The sequence below is a fragment of the Branchiostoma floridae genome, chromosome 18 (assembly GCF_000003815.2).
Source record: "Branchiostoma floridae strain S238N-H82 chromosome 18, Bfl_VNyyK, whole genome shotgun sequence".
NCBI lineage: Eukaryota > Metazoa > Chordata > Leptocardii > Amphioxiformes > Branchiostomatidae > Branchiostoma > Branchiostoma floridae.
The window spans coordinates 13,125,374-13,150,727 of NC_049996.1; the positions used below are offsets into that span (position 1 = coordinate 13,125,374).

The following is a 25,354-nucleotide window of genomic DNA, read 5'->3' on the forward strand; positions in this document are numbered from 1 at the left end:
GGAAGGAAGGAGGGAAGGAAGGAAGGAAGGAAGGAAGGAAGGAAGGAAGGAAGGAAGGAAGGAAGGAAGGAAGGAAGGAAGGAAGGAAGGAAGGAAGGAAGGAAGGAAGGAAGGAAGGAAGGAAGGAAGGAAAGTGGGAAGGGAAGAAAAGAGAAAAAGGACGGATGAAAGAAGCGAAAGAAGGAGGGAGGGTAGGAGGAAGGAATGAAAAAATAAGAAGAAAAAGAAAAGGAGGAAAATGTTGGAGAGAAAAGGAAGGAACAAGAAAAAAAACTTGTATCTTTGAAATATCAGACATGAACTTATCTTGAACTACAATTGCCTGTAGAAACGTGTCTACAAAACAAACACACTTCCCTATCCTGGATCTGTACCGGCGCCAGTAGCTCCTCAGGTACGTACTGTAACAAAGCTGATAATGTCCAATTACTGCAGTAGACTCATCCCATGGAGATCTGGGAAGAGACTACTATTACATATGATAGTATCTGTTGCTTCTCAAACAAAGAACTATATCTTACAGGAAGACATTGTCAAGAGAGTTGTATTTATATCATGTAATTGATACACTCTGAACGGCTACTGTTGTTGTCGTTGATACAAAAGGACGTTTTTCATCACTTCCGTCCTTGTTTAAGCTAAGGGCACAACCCGCAGTACGTGGAATTTGTCGGTACTTTTGGGAGGCCACGTCCGCCACGTATTTCTCAGAAAACGTGGGGAACGACTGGCAAGAGCAGGGAGGGAGTACGTCAACACGGCAGCACAAAGCCATGCCTGCACGTGAAGCTCTACGGCGTGTTTGCGTGCTCCCAAATCCGTCGGATTCCTTACGAGTTCGTACGGAGGCGGTACTTACCACTTACGGATCCCCAAAGATTACCTACATTTTGGGACAGCACGTATTTGCACGTACGACGGGTTGTGCCCTTAGCTATACTTAACACTCAGCGGGTTAACTTGGATTTTTTTCTTCCGGGTTTGACGAGAAAAAATGGGTGGTATGATATATGTTTATGCAGATAGTAGGTAAAGTGACAGGTGAGATATTCATGCTTTGACTTTTCATACATGTCTGGCTTGAGAAAATTCTAAGTACGAATAACGCGCAAAAATTACAAATCATCTACCCTGAATAATCACAGATCCATAAAGATCCCAAGCTTATATGGTCGTTACTTGTCTGTGTAGAATTCAAATACACCGTGACCAATTAGACTGCTCGTTAGAATTCAAATACACCGTGACCAATTAGACTGCTCGTTTGTTTGAAGAACATGCCTGTAGGTCGTACAAGACTTTGGCTGTTAAGTCGCACTAGTACTCTCACTGCACTTGTGTCAAGCTTGCGTCACTGCGGGGTTCGTTCACTGCGTCATTGTTTTGTTATTTACTCCGATTCTTTTAAAAGTTAGAAAATTGCGTAATACGTCAAAGTATGACTTAGAAGACGACAAGAAAATTCGCCTATTAAATTCGTTTGAGTATCTTTCGAACCCTGCAGTGACGCAAGCGTGACGCAAGTGCAGTGAGAATGTACCTTAAACGAGTGCTCTACACAGTCTGTAGCATCGATTTATCACTCCAAATGTCTTTTTGGTGCATTTAGTAAATCTATTCTAAATCTATCTCTTTAATTCTGCGGCAACACTGTGATTTTCAATAACCTTGGAGTCATTCGCAAATGCATCGCGCGTCAGTATAACCACAAGGGAAACAAAAGATCCACGCTGATCCACGCAACCCTCGACCTAGTTCTCGAAACTCTCGCGAGAACTGGGTCACTCCGTGATCAAGATGGACTGATAGCCATCGAAAATTTGGAGTTACGTGTGTTTACCTTTAAAAAGTAGTCACTGATTGAGGAAAATTCTATTAACTGTGTACGTACGTGACTGATGAATCTCTTCAACGATATTCGTACGAAGGGAAACTTTGTTGTAACTTTGCAACGATGTCGCAATTTTTCAACAAGCGCAGCCCAGTTAGACACCAACTACAAGTGCCCAACGAAGTGATTTTATTTCTAACTTAGACACAACAACAATGAACCTCTGAGACGAGGCCTTTAGTATAGTCCCTACTATACTTCTCACAACAATGAACCTCTGAGACGAGGCCTGTCCGCAGGTGTTCTTGCCTAAGGAAATTGAACCGCGCTGCGCTGGCGGCGATTTTCTAACGGGAGGAGGATAATTCTAGTCGGCATACTCAAAACCTAACCGTGGTTTACTGGACACCGAATAGACAAACACATGGGTGAAAATATACAAATCTATTGGAATCCAAATTGTCTTCAGCCTGAATTTGTCTTACAGGTTTCTTATTGAACATTGTCTTCATTCTTAGATAGGGTATACAAGACCAGTGTCTTCCAGATCACTCAAATATCACTGACGAAAACTGGTGGATGCTAGTTGAAATGTCTGACCGTTTCCAAAACGATATCCAGTTGCTTGAGTAACTGTTTTTTGGCATATCTTATTAGCTGTATGTCTAACCTTAATCGACGTATACAAATGTTCGATTATAGATAAAGAAAGGAAGAGAGAGAGGGTGGGGGAGACAGTGAGAGAGAGAGAGACAGAGAGAGAGAGCAAGAGAGAGAGAGAGAGAGAGAGAGAGAGATTCCAGACATGCTATCCACAACCCCTCTGTTTGTATGTCGTGCCTTGAGCACTAAGTGGCTCATACTAAAGGACCCCCACTGTACCGATTCTGTTTCTGTGTATTCTCACAGTCATATTAGACGATAATTTCCCATCTATTCTACAATCTATGGCGGCACCATTTTCAATCGGCTACTAATTTGTTGGAAAGCAGAACAAATTGTCAGCGCTTTAATGTTGCTGATAATTTGTGCACACAGAATAATCACGCAGCGATCTAACGCTGAACTAGTCTAAGAGCGAAAAACGCCACATGCATACTTAGCATTGTAAACACGCAACAGGTAGTCGCCCGTAGTATCCGCCGCTAGCTGCCATGAATTTCTGATGGTTTGAACGAAAAATGAAGGCTGTATCTTACCAGAACATGACCCCGCTTCCCTCCTCCTTTCCTAGCAGGCATTGTGTAGTAATAATCAGGAAACGTTTGTGTTTGGGTTACAATAATAAGAACTGTGGTCCGGACCCCTCACTACAAACAGATCATACCATTGGCTGGAACGGACCGGTTACGTAAAACTGTAGGCCTACTTCCGGTATTGGTGGAGATCACAAAAACAAGCTACCATAAAACGATCCCAGGTTGAAGAAAAATTCGTATGATTTATTTGCGTGAACAAACCAACAGGAAATACTTTTGCCGCAGTCTTCCCTCAGTTTTGTTGTAAGCTGACACAGTACATCCAGAGATTTTATATTCTTTTTAATGGTCATATAGGTGGAAGAAAACAGAATAGAATGTTTTTGTATTCAGTTTTATTTCATTTGGTCTGACATATAATATATCAATAAATATTCACATGAAATTCACCTTCAGTTACAACGTAAAAAGTGGCTACTTCTTTGACATATACTCAGGTAAAATAAGTTCACATGTAGTTTTAATAAAAACTTGATACAGACAGCTTAAAATGTAGAGTGACGACAGTATGTAAAGTGTAGCTTACACTGAATTTATCGTTGATGTCCAATGGTCACTAGTCCAAATTTTCTGGTATGAAAAGTTACTATATATATATAGTACAGTCTCAAGGCTCGTTCCCTTCTTGAGTTACCCACCTCATAAGTTTTTGACAAAATTGCCCCTGCTATCCCCAAACTAGTCGCTAGGGGGCCCAAACTTATGTCACTTATTTCTGTGCATAAGAGCTATCTAATGCTCAAAATTCGTGATCATAGCTTGTTCAGAGCACGAGATAGCAAAACCAATGCGAGGTTGTAACCTGTACTGAATATCTGAGGGGGTTGATTTAAATGACCTTTGGGGGAAAGATGTTTTTTATGTCATTTTTTGTCAAACTACTCTTTCTACGATCACGAAAGAAAAGAGCTGTTTGAAGAGGCCACCTCATTTCACCCAAACGTCATCACATTCACTGACAAAAAGAAAACAGTTCTCCTTCTATACATCACAAAACCCACACATAATAGAAAAGGTGGGATCTTTCGTCTTCCACTGTCTTCGAAGAAGGAGTCGAACCCAATAACCCAGGATCTAGAGCTAGCTTTTACTAGTTTTAGACACTTGTGATATTGTTTTTACACTGTTTGAATCTCCCATGTTACCTGCAATTAGCCCACGGGCAAGAATTTGCAATAAACTTTGTTATTTATTTAAGCGTTCTCTCGTCTGCGAGTATACGAAGCAATTCAGTATCACGCCCAATGATTGTAAGACAGTGTTTGAACTGATTCTAGAGAAGCATTGTCATCACACATTGCCTCCGGTCTAATTCGTTCAGGATGTTGTAAGATCATTTAAACATCAGCGCTGATACGACAATTGACGAGAGGTGTATCGTTGAAGGAACTGTTGAGATAATAATCTTTCCTGATTGGCTCGTTGTGACTGGCCTATGTTCTGTGATTGGTCTATGGTAATTAGTTTATGTTAGGAAGAATTGACAAAACGGTTTTGAGGATACCGTCATATTAAGATAAACATAACGCTCAATTACTAATTAAATGCCTGCTACCTCCGTAGTATTTGGGAGTAATATTCAAAAAAAGGATGCAATATATTCTGCTACACTAATTAATAAATCTACCTTGTTGGAGTGGCTGAAAAATGTCAATTATCTTGTTAACATAGCAATAACTTTTTTTAACGTAGTCTTTTATAAAAATGCCACGAGTATTGCCATTTAAATTCCACGTTGAAAAGGGTAGTTGAACGGCCGATTAGACAGACCAATATAATTGTTTTGTGCTTCGCGCTAAATTCACTGATTAATTATGGTTATTGGGTGGGTCGTCTGACTTCTCTTGGCAGCCAGGGGCTGAATTATGAGGAGCTTAAAATTGGCGGGGCTAAATCACATCGTTCTATGAATGCAGCCTGTACACAACGCTTGGTGACCCCAATACGATAGTTATTTCCTCAGTTATGACCATTGAACTGTAAGGATATGAAAGATTATTTTCCAAGTTCATGCCCCTAGACTAATTGCAAGTACATGGTAGAAACAAGATGGGAATATGCATGTAGCAATGAACTGTGATAAATATTATTGTACAAAGAGACTACTCGAATACTAGTGTTGACTATGTCTAGATAGGATGGGTTTGACTTCTTTTTTGGAAGCAGATATGAACCACTCACAGATTGAAGGATCTTTATTCTTTAATTAGTGTGCCGAGTTCTTAAACGTACTTGAGGTGCCTTTTTAATTTCAATGTCTTGTTTGCACCGAACCATTTAGTATCGACTTTCAAGGTATAACAGGTAACACACCATATACGTTACTCCCCTGGTGCAGTATAGTACCAGGTAGCGAGCCTAATATGTAGTAACCAGCTGCTCTTGAGAACCCTGCGAGAAGCAATGTTCTTGGGGAGAACGAAAACACTGGCGAAAACGCTAGTGTTTTTCCCGAGATCAGGTGGGGGGGGGGGTGCGAGATCGCTGTGATAGCGGTTCTCCTCAAACACGGGGCCTTCATCTAACGAACTATCCCAGTGACGTCCCTGACCGAAGCTAGGTACTCATTTTCACGTAAGTGAAGCCAGGAAATTCGTGTGAAGTATATTTCTCAAGACACGTCGATGTAGGTTAGACATCCAGGTAAAAAGATACACCAAAACGTATAGTTACTCAAGCAACAGTTATTTGTAACTACTCTTTGGTGTATATTTCTTAAGGACACAATGTCGGAGCATATCAGGGGACTCAGACCAAGGACAACTGGGTTAAGAGCCAAACACCCTACACCGTTACGCACGCAACGCCATTTCATTACGCCTTAGAACGTCGTGTAAAATGACAAGGGATAATGCCCTTCTTTATCTTCAGTACATTTGAATGTAACTTACACCTAATCTTCAGATCGTTTCTACCCCGAGGCCTGAGCCAGAAAGTTCTACATTAAATCCATTAAAAGCTAGGCAGGATTTTCACTATCAAAACAAATCTGGTCTAGTTTATCCATAACATTAGAATAAGCCTAAGACAAGTATTTTGTGATAGGCGGTATTATGTACCACTCTAGATATCAAAGAACACATTCAGAATATTACAGTTTTTAAAAGAACCGACAGATAAAGTTTAGCCACAGCAAGTAAATTTTATGGATGACATCAACGCGCGCATTATTCAACCAAAAGGGGCAAATGTGTTGTAGGCTAATGATTATACTTGTAGAAGTGACACTAGCCAGGTAGCCATGACTGTAGTTATAGAAGTATATCTAGTTGGGTAGCTGTAAAAGTAGCACCAATATGGAAGCTATGAGTGAAGTTGCCATGTTGGTAAGTGATACCAGTCTACCACAATAGTGTCACCTTTACTACACTAGTACACGTCTTGAATACAGGAATGAATGCCTTGTTGGCTGTGATACCATGTTTCGTCGCTTCAGTTCTTGTATCTTTTTACAATATTTATTGCGTATATTTGGAAAATTTATCATCTTGTTTTTTACCCATCTTTTTTCTGCGCCCTATCTCATTATTCTTTCAGTCTGCAGAATATGTCATCCATAACATTTACTTGCTTTGGCGTTTACGACAAAATCCCAGCCTCCTGCGCAACTGCTGACAACCTTAAGCTATGCCTGACGTGAAACTGTTTTGAAAAAGACCAGAAACGTCTTAGTAAGTTATACCTTTAGCTACCTTAAGGGCTACACCTTAGGCCATCGCAGTACTTTCAGATAATGATTAAAGTAAACATTTCACGTTTTCAGTACTTAGAGATCGCTTAAAACTACCATCGATATCGTTTATTATGAAATAAAGTTGCAATAGAAGAAAACGTTAAGCATATCATACTGCGTTCGTTTGTTTGATCGTATTGGATACCTGGAAAACGGACTGACGGCGTAACTCACAAGGTTTGTACGGAACAGTACAAGCTGAATATCCCTAACATATTTGATAGATCTACTGGCACTAGAAGACCTCTACTCTTTTGATAAGTGTGGCGGGTTCTTTTACGTCCCCAAAGTGTGGCTCTCCTCAAACACAGGACTTCCATTTTACGTCCAATCCTAGGAAACCGATAAAAAAAGCTAGCCACTCATTTTCGCCTAAGTGAATTGAGGGAATAAGCGTTATTTTCGGTTGCTTATACACGTTCGTGTTTTATATCTACCCGTCGTCTCTCAGGTGCTCCAGAAATGTTTAGCAGGATATTTGTCTACCAAACTAGTCTATTTTCAGCTTTAACAACAACGCTACATAAAATAATATAGAACGAGGGCGTAAATTGGAGGTCCCGTGTCTGTGGAGAGCCATACCCCAGGCACGTTAAAGAACCCACCACACGTGCAATGGTGCGGTCACTGCTGTGTGAGTAGTTCAAAACCTACAGTCCCTTGGCCGCACCTGGAGCAATTAATGTCGTATTAAGGTCACCTGAGTGGCGCCGAATGGCAGCTCGATCAAGACCTTTGCGATTTAGCCCCGCCTATTGTAAGCTCCTCGCAATTCAGCCACTGGCTGCCAAGAGAGAGTAGTCGGCCCACCCAATAACAATAACGATAAGCAGACACGATAAGAAGAATTTGTGAAAGCAGTTTTACAATAGCTATGATTTCAACACCATGGGCATGACCAAGACGAAAAGCCGACTGTTTTGTCATATTGTACGATGGACCATAATGACACTGCGGAGGGCGACTAAAAAGGTGCAGAGAGCGACGCGCATTACCTGCGCATCTCTCTCCCTGCCGCTGTACAACATGTCGTTACGGGCCATCGTAATATTAACTTTCGTCTCAGTGAACATCCCCAACCACAATTCATCAAAAATTCCATTGGACGCAATAATCAAAATACTAATTACCGGTTTTGTTAATACGAGCGCTACCCTTAGACAATGATGTGTCCAATCAACATAACGTATTACGCAAGATCCCATAGGAAGCCCACACACATGTCTGATGATGGAGCCAGCTGATGATGACCATGTCTCAGAGCGCAACCACGACCTGTGGTCAGCTGAAGGATGACCTACTGACCGCTGTGTCCTGAATCTGACCACTACATAATGCAGAACACTCTGCCAATGCCCTCCTTCGTCCCTCGGTAGCATGTGGACATACGTAAGTGAGTGAGTAGGTAGTGGTTGTCAAATTATCAGCACAAGTTACAGTTTTCCCTACCCACATAACACAGTTAACGAACGCTACCAATTACAGAACCCTACGCTTCCAATTACTACCAGCGCCTAACGTAGTTGGATAACCAATACATTCAAACCCGAGTGGTATTTTTAGGAATGCGAACGTTTAGTGCAATCAACTCTGAAATAACAAGTCTATTAGAGGCTTGTTGTAAATTTTGTCATGTGAGGGGTGAATTAGAAAAGCGTTCTTTTATCTGTTTGCGAAAAAAACCCTAGATATCCATATTGCAATATTAATGCTAAACTTTCTTCCAAAACAAAGCTATACACGGAACAAATTTTCAACGACCACTGTTGCCGTCTGCAGGATGGGTAATCACTTCGAACGTAAACTCGCAAAGCTCAGGCCACTCCAGCCATAACTGAACAGAGACGGTGGGCGTTATAAACTTCCTGGCACGTTTGACCAATTGCTGACGTCACTATACGCAACACATGCGTCACGTGTCTCGTGGTGTAACTCTCGCGAGTTTACGATGAGCTTCCTGAAGATTTACAAATCCAAAATTGTTTATGGAACAAAGGCGACATTTTCAAAAAGATGGATTTGGAGTTATTAGTTTAACAGGGTGGAAGACGAAACCCACTTTATTATATAGAGTAGTTTCCCTGTCTGTCATGTAATATCTTATGACGTACATGTATTGATGTAATTCATCTCAGGACCACAGGAAGAATTGCTAACGGAAATGTCAAGCAAACTGTGGATCCAGATAAAGTCGAAGTCAAATTAAGATGTAAACGTTGGTGAATGTTAGACATTCCCAGAATAGATTTCGGTAGGTATTTTCATGCATATTGCGTACGATTCATCACACAAGTGACATTTGCAAAGGACACTGAAGAAGGATGGAAGATGCTATCCGAAATGTCTTGAAGAAAATTCCGATTGGAGGCTGTACTACTTGGGTTATATGGATGACATTCTCTGGAAACCAACCAATATCTTCATATAAAGAGTCTGTCAATTTTGTACTTCAGACATGGTAGAAGATTAAGGGCACTTCACTGTTGATTGCGATATGTATGCCAATGATAGAAATATATTACGTCATTACATAGAGAGTCTACTAGATTCCCTCATTTTAGACACATGAGTAGCACTGACAAGTTTATATTCCTCATGCGTTTTGACAAACCAACCATAGCTAAACCCATACAGTCCTACATTCTCACCATTACTAAGAAGCGAGAAGAAGCCGAACTTCTGTATTAGACAAGATTTGTGATACTTTTATATGTATATATCTTGACTTGTTGTGACCTGTACATACATTGGTTAGGCAAAACTGTACAATAAAGGTCTTCATTCATTCACATATTTGAATCAACATGGCTAACTGGATAATCCACAAGTCTTCCCCAAAAAAGAACAGACACCTACGGAAATTTACAATTACATGTTAGGCAAAAAACAGGCAAATTTTTTGGCATTTGGAAATATATCCGTGAAAAAAATAACCAGCAAATTTTCAATAAGTTGACTACATGTTTTATTGTCTATATTTTTTTGTAAATGCAACTGAGTGACCAACATCGAATGTGCATGGTTACGGAGAAATATATTTTCTATTGGGAAGAAAACTGTCCAAATTAACAAAGCTGTCTATTTGTGACCAATGTATTTTGCTTGGTCTCCAAGGGTTAAGTGCTCCTTAGTACTATTAGGTACATATTATAACGCTCTACGTAGATCAACTAATCTTTAAATACTTGGTGAATGAATCAAGTTCTGTCGGGAGCTGTCTGAAAACATCGTTGATACATCGTAACGTTATCAAACAATGTGGAGATGTTTGTACTTTGTCCCTGAATATGAACATCATAGCTGTACAATATGATGGGATACATGTACAGAGTGTGCAAACTGTGTCCTATATATGGCAACAACATTGGCCCAATGTATGCCTGTGACAAGCCATAGCGGTTCTACATAGAACTGCATTGTTGCAAACCATTGTCAGAAGTAACTCAATAAAAACGGTACGAGAGAAAGACAGCGTTCGCCCATACGAGGGTCATCAGGTCTTCATACGAGGGAGTTGGCTGAGTGATAAAGCAGCGCCATCATGCGAAATATGTTGTAACGGCAGCCCTGCTTCCATCGCTCAAAGGGACTGAGAAAGACGTTGTATTAACAATGGCATAACATTCTATCAATTGGTTGAAAGAACAATGTAGCATACAATTAGATATACTATCCCTGCTTTTAAAATGAACGAGGGCACATGCCATTAGACGTAATTATAAGTATTAGCCATCCGTATATAAAGTTGTAGCAAATTGTTTTGGTACACGATTGCATGTTGTAAGTATCATTTGCCTGTATACTAAAAATAAAAGAAACCACCAACTTCCAGGTTTAACCGTCCAACATGGTGGATAATCATTACGTCATGGTTACGTAAACACCGTATTGAATGAACATCAAATAATTAACCAACAACAAGGTCACACAAAATCGACCTTAACCTTCATCTTCTGAACCCATGGCCTGCCCACATATGAAATATCATTATTATTACAATCTATCCAGAATATCTAAAGTTGGGCTGAGCAGAAATATCTCAAAACACAGAAACATGCAGACACACAGAGATACTAGTAAATTGAATGTCAATATCGAAGTGGGAACAGACAAAAATGGGTTCAAAGTTACACTTCAAACACTTAAACAGCAAGTGTCTACGAAAATTCCGCTTCACGGCTGCCATAAATTATCATTGAATGTTCGTTAGGCTACAGCAAGTAGATTTTATGGATGACAGTCGCGCGCTCATTAATTTTCGCATGATTTCAGAAAAAAAACAAGATTTTTTTTAATTCTTTGGTGATAGTCAACATGACAAGAAAAATAACAAAGGAAGCAAATATGTTGTGTTGTAGCCTAATGATTAATATTGTCTTTGTACTGCAGACGTGACACTTAAAACGTACCCAGGACCGGACTGTAGTGAAACAAGTTGGATAGTTGCAAAAGTGGCACCAATAAGGAAGCTATGAGTGTCTAAGTCTAAGTAAGTGTTACTGTAGTTAACAACTTTGTTAGCGTTACCAGTCACTTCTACTAAACGAGTACATGTCTTGAATACATGAATGAATGCCTTGTTGGCTGTGATATCACGTTTTGTCACTTTCTTGTTAAGACGTTTATGGTGTCTATTCTGATAATTTAGCCATCTTGGTATTTTGTACCCATCTTGGATATAGGAGAATTCTTTTTACACAACCATCAGGTACTTACATTGCTTACGTTTCGATGTCTCTCAGACACCTTCGTCAGAGCCTCTAACTGGAGTTCTGCTTCTCGCCGCTACGTGTAGCCGAGGTGGCGCTTTTGCGGTGAGAAAACAATCCCAAACATGGCTAAGCTCCAGTTAGAAGCTATTATGACGAAGGTGTCTGAGAGACATCTTAACGTAAGCAATGTAAGTACCTGCTGGTTGTGTAAAAAGAATTCTCCTATCCTATATTCTATCAACCTGATGAAACTATTTTCGGATGTACCCAGTCTTGTTGTTTTTTTGCCCTATCTCACAATTGTTAATCTCCAAGCAGATTCTACGGTAGCATAAGATAGTATCAAAAGCTGGCAAAGGAGTCAAGCTGGCTTAGTGTGTTTCACTACCGGGGATTTGCCTGCACTGAAACAGGGAGGAGCACTTCTATTCAACAATGGTGTTGATGTCCCTCCCTACATGGCAAATATACGCCTCTTCAATGGCTGACTACACTCCTTGGCCAGTTTGGTACTATCTTATGCCATTGTAGGATCTGCTTGGAGTTTAACAATTGTTGCAGCCTGAAGAGGATGTCATCCATAGAATTTACTTGCTATGGCCTTGGCGACACCTTCCCCGCCACCCTACCGTGCCAGACAGTGTACTAATCTGTCCGCCCACTCTTCTCCTTTCTAAGACGGAGTTTGGGAGGATTTCTCCGACCCCTACTGTAGGATTGCTCCACAATTACTTTATCTTTTCCTTCCAGACGGAGTCTTTTTGATGTTGGCGCTTATCAAATCAAATTAGAGAAATAGACCTTTATAAAAAGCATTTCTAACGAGTAAATCCCCACTGAGTAAGCGCAATCATCCACTCGGAGATTTACATACTGTATCTGTGGTTAGAAAGAAAGCTGCATTTTTGGAAGAAGCCGCTAGGGTATCCAGTTCTGCATTGGTCGCACCGCATCTACGATGGTAAGCCTCGCTGGTTCAAACAGGAAACTCTCGGCTCAAACAAACAAAGATCAGACTGTACAATCTAGCATTGTGTTGTCAATCCTTATGTATGGGACAGGGATTTCGTGATTGGCGATTTTCAACATCATGGTCTCCTAATACCACGGTCTAACATCATGGTCTCAAAATCACCCCCCCCCCCCCGACGTTAACGTTAGACAAGTTCAATGTGATATCATTATTAAACAACAAAATGTTGCTCACAAACTTATGATAAAATTAACACTCACCAACGGTCTCTTACGTTACCATTTGTGAACCAAAACAGCGAAACAATTAAAGAAGCCTAAGCACAAAGAAAATTATAAACCTTATCTTAGCTTCGTCGGGGGAAGAAATCGCCCAACTGAGTTTTAAAGTCAATCACCCACGAAATGGAAAGGTCGCGCTAGCTGGATTGAATTTCTCTGAGATAAAGAATACGAACGATGAGACAGATAAGCGATTCCTTTCTTGTGAAATAAGTTATAGATGTTTGAACTTCACAACTAGCAAACCCAAACCAAAACCCAAAAGCTTTGTCTACGAAACTCTGCACACCAGGCTGCACCTGGGGCAGTTACTGTCGCATTGAGGTCACCTGAGTGGCGCCGAATGACAGCTTGCTCCAAACACTTGCGATTTAGCCCCGCCTATTGTAAGCTCCTCGCAATTCAGCCCCTGGCTGCAAAGAGTGAGTAGTCTGCCCACCCAATATAACCTCCTCATCCCTCGATGCAGAACCACCATTTACAGAAACAGGTTCACATCCTACACCTCCAGGCTATGGAACAACCTTCCAAAACACGTCACCGACTCTAACACTCTCCGAGAGTTCAAGGCCCGCTGCAGAACCCACCTTTTGTCATGATCTTAAAATTGTAAATGTATTTAATTTCGCGGTAGCGGGAAAAAGGACTTTTTGCGGTGGTTTTAAGTTCGCGGTAGCACCATGCACTGTAATCTCTTACTGTCATGGAAAAATGTTCGCGGTGGTTTTAAGTTCGAGGCAAAGCGGCCACCGCGAAAACCGTGAACATTAAACCACCGCGAAATTTTCTGCATTTACAGTAACTCATACTTACATTCCAACTACTCCAATCTCTTAGGTATGCTATGTATGGTAGCATTTTTTAGTTATTGATTATTTTTATTGTGTTATATTGTAATGTTTTTGTGATGAATTCTTTGTATGTTCGTCCGCATTTTTGTAGGGTCCGCTGCTACCAGCCCAAAGCTGCCCAGGCAGATCCATGTAACGACTTGTCTCATCGTCAATAAAGTCAAAGTCAAAGTCAAAGTCAAGCTTAGTCAGGCCTACGTCACATTTCCTATCCGAGGCCCGACCGGGCTGTTTAAAGAAACGAAAAATTAAAGTTAATGCTAATTAATATGCACAAGGCATGCTGTTGAATTATTTTCGGTCGCCTTTGCGGTTTTGTTATATTTCAGCCATACATAGTATGGTGAAATATATTGTATTCGTAATGTTTCTTTCTTCTTTCTCCTGTCAAATCTTCAAAGTGATTCATCTCTGCCGTTCCTGGACCGAATGACCTGAAATTTGGCACAGGGGTAGAATGGGCCAATGCCTTGATGCTTTTTTCTCAGTTTTTTCATATCTGCCTCTAAAATGATTTTATTGAGATTTTTTGGTCAATTTTAGACCAAAACTGTATATTTTGGCCCCTGTACCCTGGTATTACAATCAAATGAGCTGAAATTTGACAGAGATGTGCCTTAATAATGCCCCCATATAAATTCGATAACACTTTTGGTGTACAGTACAACAAAATGCTTATTTTTGCGATTTTTTTGACCAATTTTTGACCAAAAAAGGACACATTTGGCCCCTGTACCCTGGTATTACAACCAAATGAGCTGAAATTTGACAGAGATGTGCCTTGATAATCTCTTCATATAAATTCAATAACACTTTTGGTGTACAGTACAACAAAATGCTTATATTTGCGATTTTTTGACCAATTTTTGACCAAAAAAGGACACTTTTGGCTCCTGTACCTTGGTATTGCAACCGAATGAGCTGAAATTTGACACAGATGTGCCTTGATAATCCCTTCATATAAATTCAATAACACTTTTGGTGTACAGTGCAACAAAATGCTTATTTTTGCGATTTTTGGCCAATTTTTGACCAAAAAAGGACACTTTTGGCTCCTGTACCCTGGTATTACAATTAAATGACCTGAAATTTGGTATAGATAGGCATTAGATACTTGGTAACAAGATTCAAGTAAAATTTTTGACATAAACAACTTTAAAATGATTAATTTTGGCACTTTTCTGAGGGGAAATTTGTTTTCTTTTGGCCTCCTGACGTGACCTTCCGTGACCCCGCACAGAGCCACACCTGTGCGCGTCAGCCGGAGAGTTAATTGAATCAAAGACCTAGCCAATCAGCGAAGAGGAGGCCAAAGGCTAATTAATATTCATAAGCGGGGCCTCATGATCCCGTATATAGCAGTGTTCCCGCCAGTGGGAGCGAAGCCCGCCTAAGGCTCTCGCATTTTAGACTATTCAGAAGGCTTTATATTGTATCAGTTCTTAGGGGCATATCTATGATAATCGCAGCAGTCACTTAACTTCTCTTCAGGAGTTTAGCGTAACACTATTTCAGGTCAAACCGTCAAAGGCAACTAAAAACAAACTTTAACGTTACTGAGTTCAACAGTACTTATAACTTGTTATCCGAAGTTGAAACGCTAGCGATGGTATTTTCGCTGCGCTGTTAGCTCCGTGCGACTGTTGTTGACGGTCTTATAACGGTATATTTTGCACCCCTGTACCCTGGTATGAGTAACATTTGGAATAGATAGGCATAAGATAGTTGGTAAAATGATCCAAGTAAAATTTTTGGCATAAAGTACTGTAAAAGGCTTAATTACAGCACTTTTTTTAGGGGAAATTGGTTTTCTTTCGTTCTCCATGCCATGACCTTTCGGACGTTCACCCCACAGAGCCGACATCTGCACCTGCGTCTAGCCGGCAGGAAGAGTTAATTCAATTAATGGTTCAGCCAATCAGCGAAGAGGAAAGCGAAGGCTAATTAATATTCATAAGCGGGACCACACAATACGTTAACTTGAAGACTCAGGCCGTACAGACTTCTCGCCAGGATTTTTTCAAAGCGTCGGACAGGGGTCCGGGGGCCGCCGAATGTCCCTGGCGGGGTCCAAGGGCAGGGCCACTGTGGGGGGGACCCAGGTGGGCGAAGCCCCCCCGGAAGCTCTTGCATTTTAGACTATTGAGAAGGCTTCTTTTATCAGTTTTTTTAGGGCCATATCTACGATAATCGTAGCAGTCACTTACTTCTCTTCAGCAGTTTGACTTTAGAATATTTCGGGTCAAAGCTTCAAAGACAACTAAAACCTCATAAACAACAAACTTTACTTAGCTCAACAGTATACAAAAATATTGTACGGGTTGCCATCCTTAGTTGAAGCGCTTATTTATAGCGCTAGTATCTTCGCTGCGCCGTTAGCCGTCGTGCGACTTTTGTTGACGGTCTGATATCCCTACGTCGCCGCCTCGCTGATATTCCCACAGACATTTTTCAAGAAAAATACCCAGCAAAAACGCTGTTCTGCGTCAAATTCTATTCTATAAAACATGTGGGACTCAGTGTTAAAGACTAAATATTTTGTAGAAGCACCGCTGTAGGAACCTGTCCAAGCAATGTAAAACATCACGTAGCATGAAGTTCGCTGTCAACTGGCACACAGCACATGACTGTTTGAAACTCTAAGTCTAATCAACAGCCGTGTTTGATTGATAGCCGGCGGTCCTTTGATGAAGTCGGCGAAAGGTGCGTTAGTTAGAAAATCTGCGTTTAGTTTTGATACGTAATTATAAGTTAGACAGTGGCGAGAATGATTATTTTCTCATCAATATTTCTCTACGAAAATAAATCCTCGAACAAGGTTCAATCGTATCTTCCGGGTCTGGCAGGAAGTTGTTAAACTAAAATAAGAATAGGCTCGATGGCTGATTGCATACAAAGTAAAACAGTTTAACAGTTTTACAGCTTGAAGAAAACAAACGCTCCTACAGTACCTGCACCTGCTTGATAATTATTAAATCGTATGCCCTACTTGAATAAAAAAAGTTCACTGCAATAAAAAATGTACCCACATCACAAGGAGCTTATACTTTTTTAAACTTACACCTAGTTATCGTACTGAAAATTGTTAATGACATTACATGAAGTCATTCAACAATTTTCAGTCATGATGAAAATTTTCTGAATGGAAGGTGTGATTATTGTCATTTTCTGAAAAATAGAAGCAAGCTCTGTTTTTACCTGGAATCAATTCACAATACCAGTCCACTTTGGGGGATAATGTACTGTTAATATGATGTTCCATTTTTGCGCAGGGGTGATTTGGAACAGTCCAATGTTGCGTGGGAAGGGGTATGGCTGAAATATGCTGTATTTGCTCTTAAGCAAATGTCGGCCTTTCTAGTTTTATACTTCTTTTATACTACTTATACTTCGTACTTATTTCCCCCATTGTGGAAATTTGACGTTGGCGACCACCTATCGTGAACTCCTGTCCGGGAACATTCATAAAAGACTTAATACTAAATAGTAATGCCCTAACATTTGAGTTCTGCGCCTTATTTTTTGGTCAGACAAGAATGCATTGATCAATCTTTGTATACTTATCAAAGTTGACTTCTTACCTCTCTTCTAAAGGTTTCATCTGTATCAAAGGTCTTTGACCGTCTCTACACTTACCCTGTGTTCTAATACTAGTATGTACCAATGTGGGTTTAAGGTTAAGCCGCCTGAAGACGTATTTCAAGATGAAATTGATGGATTAAGTTTGTATCTAAGGGTTTAAGAGTGGCGAGACGGTCAATACACCACACTTAGGCGCGACCGACCGGGTGGGATTGAACTTGATCTTTTGACCGCATGAGAGCAGGTTAACGCCCTGCATGTTGTTTCGGCGGTCATTGCTCTCAAGGCGCGTCAAGACTTGTAAAACACTCAAACTTTTAACTGTGGTAGTCTTATTGCGTCTCGTCGGAGGGGGAAGTTGGAGAAGCATTGGGGTAAGTGGGGAACTTTGTGTTTACTATGATTTTGCTTGTTTTTGTTTACATTTATGCATAAATAACTGTTATTTTCTTTATTTTTGATCGTTAAATATATGATTTCGCTTGGTCTTGTAGGCTTTTGTTAATACTTTATGGGAGGATGTCTCATGTATTTTTTTGTATTTGTGTATTATTCATGAAAGAACAAATAAAGAAGTGAAAAAAACTCCGGTACAAACTAAACAAGTGTTCAAAGAGTCCAAAGCTCCGTGAAGTAATCGATATTTGGTATCATAATGGCGTAACGGTTAGTGTGTTTGGCTAGAGCCCAGAGGTCCTGGGTTCGAATCCTCTGACTCACCGCCGATAGTGTGCCCTTTTCTCACTCCGCACAGCTAGAAAATGGTTACCTCACTTCTGTTGGGAAGTAAAAGGTGGCGGTTGGTTTTGTTACAACATGCTTGAAAACGGATTTCGACAAGGTGAAGATACTTGCAATTGATTACAAACAGGATTACTTATTTGGGGGAGTGAAAGAGGCCATTTACATCAGAGCCCACCAACCTTCCCTAAACCGAGACGGGGGCCGATACCGACTGCCAAGCACCTTTGACCCTTTGCTGACGTCACACTTCCGGTCCGGATGTGTGACTTAGGTTTTGGGTCATTCCAACTTGATAAGCATCAGAGGACTGATCGAAAGCTTGTTGGTAAGCAGTTTATTTTGTTAACGGATATATGTTCTTTTAATAATTTACTTAACATTATATGTTAATATATTATCATTACATTACATGTTCTTTTAACAATTTCAAAAAATTGTAACATAATGTTGACTACCGTCACAGATAAAATTACATTCAAACATATTTGAAAAGTTACGACGTTGAATTCATACGACGTTGAACATATCCACACAACCCCCCCCCCCCCCCAGCCATAACCACGCAATTACAAAAATTGCACAGTATCTACGGTTTTAATTGATGACTTCGCCAATGAAATCTGACGGCTGGTACAGGACCCCATTGACACGGTTACTGGTGCCCAGCTGTGGCGGTACTTATGTTTCTAACCATTAAATCCCTTCTGACCCAGCACTTAACCCTGAAGAATAAAGAACTTCGTCAATTTGTGCAGAACTTCCAATTTTATCCGAACTAGGTCAGGCAATCATATCATGGAAGATCTTCGGAGTTATTACTGTAAATGAATTAGACTATATTATATCGATATGTCCACAATATGAATTGTTGCATACAAAATAGCTCGAGCAGAAATCTAACAGCTTCTGAATATGTCTCTGTGATGAACTCCAAGACTGAAAATATCGAAAAACGGGGGGAAATTATGTCGTGTCTGCCAAAGTCACATCCAATGTCAAAGAATAAGATGTGATGAAAAAGAGACTGTACCATTCTGTGCACCAAACTATTTGTTCAATCATTTGTTTAAACTTCCTGATCACTTAGATTTCATTTCCTAAAAGAGGCAAACTATTTTTTGTCGCACTCTAGCATCAGTTTTGGGGTTCCCAGAGGACGTTATCCATATAATCAAATCAACATGGCCTAAATGTAAATAAGACAAATATGACGGTATATGTACAATCTCTAAATATTCTTCGTGAATTACTGTTGTACAGAACCGTGTTTTTTTCAGTATAATTTGGGGACTAGGGGTGGGTACATCGTACCAGTACAAAATCGGTTTTTCTTATTGGTCCGGTCCAGAAAAACCGGACCTTTAAAAATTAAGTGGACCAGATGTGAGATCTATTTGAAAATGAAGATGTTATATGGGCAGAAATTCACATGTTCTGGGATTACAGGTTGAAGAAAATAACAAGAGCAAATAAAGTAGAGTACAGCTTGTTGTAATTTCTACCAAGTTTAATGGTCAATCGTATAGTGGCAGTTAGCATTGTTGGCCTTGTAGGATTTTCAACGCCACTCAAAAACTCCACCAAACATATTTCTTTGCACCGAAATGGACCGTTATTCTGAGTATTGTTCATTCACAAGTTTTCCCGAACAATCAGGTCCAGGTTCAAGTCCGGACCAGGACCTGGTCCTCTGGACATGAACCGGACCTGGACCTGACTTTTCTGAACCGGTGCCCATTCCTATTGGGGGACACCATTTTGTTACAGCCGGTTACTGACCTACTCACCCGTGTGTGTACGTTGTTACGGTTGGCTGAGAAACAAAAGAGGTGCGTGTGTCGCGGCATGGAACTGATTCAACATACCTACATGTAACGTTACAGTACATGAAGAAATAGTTACAGATAGGGGTGGGTACCGGTACAGAAAAGTCAGGTCCAGGTCCGGTTCAGGTCCAAAGGATCAGGTCCAGGTCGATTCAGTATGTGAAAATATTTGAATGGACGATATTCAGACAAAGGTCCATTTCGCTACAAAGATATCTGTTTTGTGGAGTATTCGACACCCTTTTGACATTTTAAAACCTACAAGGCTAACTGCCTCTCTACTATTGACTGTAAAACTTTGTAGAAATGACTATAGACTCTACTCTACTTAAGTCGCTCTTGTTATTTTCATAGACCGGTAAGCCCCAAAATGTGTGAATGCCTTATCATATAATTTGTTCATTTTCGAATCGGTCCAACTTACGGTCTACCAAATTTTTTTCAGGTCCAGTTTTTCTGGACCGGTCCAATGAGAAAAACCAGTTTGTATTGGTACACCGTACCGATATACCCACCCTTAATTTGTTATAGAAATTCTTCCGTCCACAACGACCTAACCAGCATCCACAACTCACCAACACACACGAAGGCACAGCCTGATTTCTGTCCATTCCATGCAACTACACCAGACTGTGCTACTGTGAAGACCCAAGATCGTATTTCACTAATTTCTATGGGTATGTTTTGTAAACAAAACACCTTACTATATGAGAGGTATCCCTGTTACCAACCCTATGTGCAAGAGGCAAATCTTGTAGTGAAAAAGATCATAGTCCCCACACCAAATTGCTAAAATAAAATAAAACGTCCAGAACTAGAGATATCAAACTTTAGTTCCGCTGCATTATGCTAACAAGCCGCTAGAGGGCCCGAAATCTACTTATGTCAAGGTCTCATAAAAACCTGCTTAAATACATACAAAATATCAAAACAATCCTTTCAGTTCTTCTTGAGTTATGCTATGTTTCCACATACACATATTCACGCACACACAAACGCTACCAAAGCACAAACATTTTTGACGGAGGCGACAATATCACGAGTGACAGTATGTCATAAAAGCTATGATTAAGCATGAAACAATTATGAACTCGTTGCAATCAGTTCACACGTCACTTGCATAAGCCACAAAATTAATGTTGCACAGATTCCAAACCCGCAATTTTGGCAAACAGTTACGTACCAAGTATCCAACTATGAATTTAAAGTTGGGCATGTCGGTACCGGAATTCTTTGTATCGCACTATTCAAGATAGGGTTTGTCCTTGCAGATGTTACAAGTCACTCACCTCAGAGTAACGCCTGGTCCCTCGAAACGGATCCATACGGGTCTACCTTTGCTTTAGTATGACTATACATACACTGGAAACGTTTCCCCGAGTTAGAACTCGTAACCGGTGCGGCTGTCGTAAGTACGACCAGTAGCTGACTGTGTGTTGGTGTGTGTTTAGGGAGAAGTGTCGGGTTTGGACTGAAGAAACACGGCAGGTTTCAGGTGTCGGAGTCGTGTTGACTTTGTAAGGGCTTTGCTAACAGCGCGGTCTGAACCTATAGACATCTGAACCGCAGGCCTTCGCACGATTTAGATGTAGTAGTTAAATTTGATGTCTTACTGCATATTTCTTTATTATGAAACACACACATTATACATTCATACCTTCAGCAACAACGATGTATACTGTCTTGTATGGAATTGTAATGTACAGCTTACCAACTGAAGCTATGATTTACCAGTTTGGTTCAATTTGAAAGAGCTCCCCCTCCCTCCCTTGCAAGTATAGCAAGTGAAGAAATCGTATTCGGGTGAAGGACATAGGTGGAATCTGTATCCGTATCTGTATCTATACAGCTGATATAACCGCCCTTCGGCGTAACACACCAGCCGTATCTGTATTAATATAGCCGGTATAACCGCCCTTTGGCGTAACACACCAACTTTCATATCTGTATCTATATAGCCGGTATAACCGCTCTTCGGCGTAACACACCAGCTTTATATCTGTATCTATATGGCGGTATAACCGCCCTTCGGCGTAACACATCAGCTTCCATATCTGTATCTATATAGCCGGTATAACCGCCCTTCGGCGTAACACACCAGCTTCTGTATCTGTATCTGTATCTATATAGCCGGTATAGCCGCACTTTGGCGTAACACACCAGCTTCTATATCTGTATCTATATAACCGGTATAACCGCCCTTCGGCGTAACACACCAGCTTTTATATCTGTATCTATATAGCCAGTATAACCGCCCTTCGGTGAACACACCAGCTTCCATATCTGTATCAATATAGCCGGTATAACCGCCCTTCGGCGTAACACACCAGCCGTATCTGTATCTATATAGCCGGTATAACCGCCCTTCGGCGTAACACACCAGCTTCTGTATCTGTATCTATATAGCCGGTATAACCGCCCTTCGGCGTAACACACTAGCTTCTGTATCTGTTTCTATATAGCCAGTATAACCGCCCTTCGGTGAACACACCAGCTTCCATATCTGTATCAATATAGCCGGTATAACCGCCCTTCGGCGTAACACACCAGCCGTATCTGTATCTATATAGCCGGTATAACCGCCCTTCGGCGTAACACACCAGCTTCTGTATCTGTATCTATATAGCCGGTATAACCGCCCTTCGGCGTAACACACTAGCTTCTGTATCTGTTTCTATATAGCCAGTATAACCGCCCTTCGGTGAACACACCAGCTTCCATATCTGTATCAATATAGCCGGTATAACCGCCCTTCGGCGTAACACACCAGCCGTATCTGTATCTATATAGCCGGTATAACCGCCCTTCGGCGTAACACACCAGCTTCTGTATCTGTATCTATATAGCCGGTATAGCCGCACTTTGGCGTAACACACCAACTTCAAAGGTACGTTTATGGTCCAACAATGTTGAAGTATGAATCAACGAGGTTATCCAACCTCCTTGGTAGAATCGAACTCATGGCTTGTAGTTTAAGATACAGGGCCACTAACCACTAGTCTACACACTCAATACCACATATTGTCACGTGTAGTGAAAACTTACATAGCAAGGAAGTACCGGGTTTACTCACCTTATGATGCAATCAGGAGTGAAACATCGAGGGCACATGAAAGAGAAAGAAACCATAATTAATATCACATTTATTTAAACATACTCCAATCTGTATGCATATCATTGTCATGTATGTATTTTGTCTAACCCTTACCCCCTCCCTTTGTTACATCAGATTTAGATTTAGATTTAGGTTTAGGTTTAGGTTTAGGTTTAGGTTTAAGTTTAGATTTAGATTTAGGTTTTGGTTTAAATTTGGATTTAGATTTAGATTTAGATTAGATGTAGATTTAGATTTAGATTTAGGTTTAGGTTTAGGTTTAGGTTTTGGTTTAAATTTGGATTTAGATTTAGATTTAAATTAGATTTAGATTTAGATTTAGATTAGATTTAGATTTAGATTTAGTTTTAGGTTTAGGTTTAGATTTAGATTTAGATTTAGATTTAGGTTTAGATTTAGGTTAAGATTTAGATTTAGATTTAGATTTAGATTTAGATTTAGATTTAGATTTAGATTTAGATTTAGATTTAGATTTAGATCATGATCAGGACCACGTTGAGTAGATTTTGCGTTCCTAGCAGGCAATTCTGGAACTGCAGGGGCGTTTATTTTGCTAAAATGTTTATCAAAGACGATAACTGAAGAAATGAAGGACGGATTTACATTAATTTGGGAATGCAGGTAGCTTATGCAAATATTTTTACTCAATAATATATATATATATATATATATATATATATATATATATATATATATATATAGAGATAGATAGATAGATAGATAGATAGATAGATAGATAGATAGATAGATAGATAAATCGTGCAAATTGTAAGACGTTTTGATAATAGGAACCTCTGTGTTTCTCTTAACAGGACTTACATTTTGCACATATTGTTTTTCGAGCAATAACAAATACAAACCATGCAAATGAGGAATAATTTGCATAATCAGTATGAAAATGCCACCACTCCTTAGTGATAACTGATTGGTTCGTGCTTGTTCCGAAATAAACATGAAGTATGAAAAGTTTTAATATTTGACGCTGCTTCCTACAAAAGCGTTGAACATGAGCCCATACTGTCAATGGTTCGTTCTTATGGGCCATAGTGCCTGACAATAAACAGACAACAACATCCAAATTCCTTCCGTTTCAACTGGTAGTGTGTAACGCTTCGGTAGGGGATTCTGTGTTTAAGGAGACAGTGTCCGGGCAATATACAAGTCATAACGATAGAAGATAACCGCATCAAACTGTAAAGGCGGACTCTCACTGCACTTGCGGCACCGGTGCGGCACTTCTGGGTTCGTAGATGACTCAATGAATTTCTGAGATAAAGAACGAATTTTCTTCCATTTTGTGTATTCTTTCTTCTTCTAAGTCATACTTTTACGTATTACCCAATATCTAAATTATCAAAAATCGCAAAGATTACAAAACATTGCCGCAGTGAACGAACCCCGCAGTGCCGCACCGGTGCCCCAAGCGCAGTGAGAGTCCACCTTATAGCCAATGGGTATCTTGATTACCGCACAGAAGTTTTTGAGGCTCTTGAAGCATTACATTTCTACCAAATACGGGCATTTAATCTTTTGAAGGTCAGTAGGTCAAGTAATTGACCCAGATCCATTGACAGTTACATCGTGATTGACGGCTCACAGCGCGACCGTTATCTCACTACAGTAGACACCTATCAATCAATCCTCTGTGTGTCTCTAATAGCCCGTATCTTCCATTGATCTTGAGTGAAATGTATTTTTCCTGGTGACATTTATCTTTATATATGCGGCGGATTTATTTAACGCTACTTCACCTTTATCCGAGGGTAACCTATATCCGTCGTTTGTAAAAAAAAACGTATTTAGGGATATGAAGTCGACGGGCAGGGGTTTCAAATCGGAACATTTCGAAATATTGCTTCTTTGAAACCATAGTCCGAATACTTCTAAATGTGCTGTTTTTAAAGACAACGGATAAAGGATACCCCGCTGATAAAGGTTGACTAGCATTACACCTATGTGATTTTTTTCGCCAAAAAGGTTATATTTATGGCACTACGGCAAAACGTACGGTTTGATATCTCAAGTTCTGGGAATGCTTTGGTCACTAAATCCACATTTCTGTTGAAATCGTAGAACCCACAAATTGTAAAAAAGGTGGGGCTTTTCGTCTCCCTCTGCTTTTAAAAAAGAAGTCAAAGCCAGCCTGTTTAGAAATAGCCAACACTAGTATTTGAGTAGAATATGTTACTGTTCATTGTCATATGTATATCTCCTATGTTTTCGCAAAGTCAACCACTAAAAAGCGTTAAATCAACCTCGAGCTTTGTCTTCCCCAAGACACACCCACATATCAATACAATCATATTCCACCAAGAGCTTCTTAACTGAAACACAAACTAAATGTTTAGAATTTTTCCAAACAGTTCCTTATCTTAGATTATTACAGAATATTAGAAGTTTCAGAAATATTAAAACAAAAAGTGACAAACACCCATGCAGCAATAATA

At 40.2% G+C, this 25,354-nt stretch overlaps 1 protein-coding gene across 6 annotated transcripts in view; it reads right to left on the reverse strand.

Moving 5' to 3' along the window:
- Nucleotides 1-25,354, reverse strand: part of LOC118405913 (dipeptidyl aminopeptidase-like protein 6) — a 239,590-nt gene that overhangs the window by 104,815 nt on the left and 109,421 nt on the right. Inside the window, exon 1 of one of the 6 annotated variants that reach the window (XM_035805764.1) lies at nucleotides 21,082-21,177. The exons of the other annotated variants lie outside the window; for them this stretch is intronic. Coding sequence (XP_035661657.1) covers nucleotides 21,082-21,117 — 36 coding nt within the window. The 5' untranslated portion in view covers nucleotides 21,118-21,177. Of the gene's footprint in view, nucleotides 1-21,081; nucleotides 21,178-25,354 lie in introns of those variants that run through there. 6 annotated transcript variants of the gene reach the window in all.